Source organism: Pteropus vampyrus, unplaced genomic scaffold (assembly GCF_000151845.1).
Source record: "Pteropus vampyrus isolate Shadow unplaced genomic scaffold, Pvam_2.0 Scaffold525, whole genome shotgun sequence".
Lineage (NCBI taxonomy): Eukaryota > Metazoa > Chordata > Mammalia > Chiroptera > Pteropodidae > Pteropus > Pteropus vampyrus.
Window position 1 is genome coordinate 1437 of NW_011889306.1, and position 2138 is coordinate 3574.

A 2138-nucleotide genomic window follows, 5' to 3' on the forward strand; every position below is an offset into this window, starting at 1 on the left:
GATCTGGGTTTGATGCTGGTGCAGGTGCCGGACTTGGGCTGGAGGTGCTTGCAGGTCGCAGGTCTCGCTCCCCGGGGAACAGGGGGTCTGTGGAGCCCAGGGCTCTCGACCCCAGAGAACCCGCTGTCGCCGTCCCTGGGTTTCCCCCTGGTGTCCTTTTCCCCATTTAGCCCCCAAAAGTAGGTTTTCCAGGAGCCAGGCCCTGACTGGCTGCAGGGGGCGGAACGGGAAAGCCGTCGTGCACGAGGCGAGGGACTTGAGGGAAAGTTAGAGTTGATCCCGGGCCATCGACGAGCGCGCATTAGAGTCCATGGTGTTCTCCGGGCACCTGAGAGTCAGAGACGTGTCCCGGAGGTACCCGCTGCGGTCGCATCAGCGTCCTTCCAAGAAGTCAGTCCCTTACGGACGATCCCCGTGAGCTTGGACCGATGCCCTTGACCCTTCTTTAGGTATTAGAAAGCCGCTGCCCACAGGCCGGACCCCCGGACCACCGAGGAGAAGCGGCAGCAGAGCACGTGGGTGGGTGGGGCCCGGCTGAGACGCACAGATGCCCCCCTTCGGTAGGCTCTGTCCTCCTGTGAAGGCGCAGGCCAAGGGTCCCGGCCCCGGCCAGGTGGGGGGCCCCTGTCGGTTATCTCAGACACCCTCCGTCTCTCTGCAGGGTACTCATGGACGCAGCTGTGGTGGCCAAGGACACGGTTGTCTGTGGCTTCGAGAATGAAAACATGGAGTGGTGCCTGGCTGTCTGGAGGGGCTGGGGCACCAGGGAGTTTGACGTTTTCTACCAGTCCTACGAGGAGCTGGGCCGGCTGGAGGCTTGCACGCGCAAGAAAAGGTAGCTCTGTGCAATGACCGTCACTTGGGCCTGGCTGGCCGGGGCCAGTGGCCGGACCCCTCCCCCTGCAGCCTGCAGCCCTCCGAGGACCCAGAAGTTGGACTGGATTCTCCCATGAACCACGTGCTGCTAGGAAGTGCTGGCAGTGGTTCGGGGGTTCTCCGGTTACCTGGATACCCCCACTCCACTGCTGGTTTTACAGCCCAAGGGAAGATGGTGGGGCTGACTGACGAGAGACTCCTCCTGCCTCCTTCATCCACTTCCAGGAGCAGAGGAGGGGGCCGGGCCCGCCCACCTCCTCCCCGAGTCTGGGATGGAATTACACTAGAGGCTCTCAGTTGGGAAGCCCTTTGGGACGGGGCCGGAGGAGGCCGGCAACTCATACCCCTTCCCCGGGTGGCCCCCAAGTTCTCAGCGCAGTTCACAAGCTCCTGAGCTCCCGGGGCCCTGCTCGGGGAAGCCGAGATCGTATGTCTCCAGCTCGGGACAGTCTGTGTGTGAGAAACGCCCAGAAGGACCCTGGGCGAGGAGCGTGGCCGGTCTGGGGAATGAATGGGCCCCTTTAAGCCACGTAGCCGAGAGCCAGGAGCAGCCGGGGCCGAGAGCCCTGACTCAGCCTTTACGTTCTCCTTCCGCCGATGAAAGGAAGGAGACACTCGATCAGCGGGACTTAGAAAAGCGTCTGGTGTTCATAGCTTTGTAAAATAAACTCGGACGCAGCCGAGCACGAGCCGTTTGTCTGCGCGTAATAATCGTCTGTCCCTTTAACGAGTCCAGCAACATGTCAGCGGTCAGGCCTCTGGCTGCGAAATCACACCCTGTGCGGCTCACACCAGATGACGCGCACACACGTGTGCAGCAGAGAAGTGACACTGTTAACTGGGGACTCATAGGAGCCGCGGCAAGGACGTCTCCGAACTGTGCCCACGCGGTCACCGAGAGTCGCCGTCGGAGGCGGCCTGACCCGGAACGGAAGGAAGCCTGAGATCGTGCTCCAGTGCACGTTCTTCTCAAATTAAATGACAGAAATCAGACCCCGGGTTTGCTGGGGCGTGCAGGCGGATGCGACTCCTTTTATCCGAAAATAAACAGGCGCTCCGGATGAAGTCCGCAGAGCACCGGACTAAAGCACAGGCTCTGTGCCCCCGGCCCCATCCACTGGCCGGCGCGGCCGGGCGACCCCAGCGGGCTGCCCCATGGCAGGTTCCGTGGGCACAGATGGCTGCTGTCACCCTCCCGTTTCCCTTTACCGGCCCGGGCATCGACCCCGGGGCGGCCGAGGGTCAGTGCCCCCCGCCCACAT

General features: G+C 62.8%; 1 protein-coding gene across 1 annotated transcript in view; it reads left to right on the top strand.

Moving 5' to 3' along the window:
* Window positions 1-2132, top strand: part of LOC105307887 (leucine-rich repeat serine/threonine-protein kinase 1-like) — a 3562-nt gene extending 1430 nt beyond the window's left edge. The window contains exons 2-3 of the mRNA XM_011383555.2: window positions 662-835; window positions 1605-2132. Of these exons, the coding sequence (XP_011381857.1) occupies window positions 669-835; window positions 1605-1728 (291 nt within the window). The 5' untranslated portion in view covers window positions 662-668 and the 3' untranslated portion in view covers window positions 1729-2132. The remainder of the gene's footprint in view (window positions 1-661; window positions 836-1604) is intronic.
* Window positions 2133-2138: the final 6 nt, after the last annotated feature.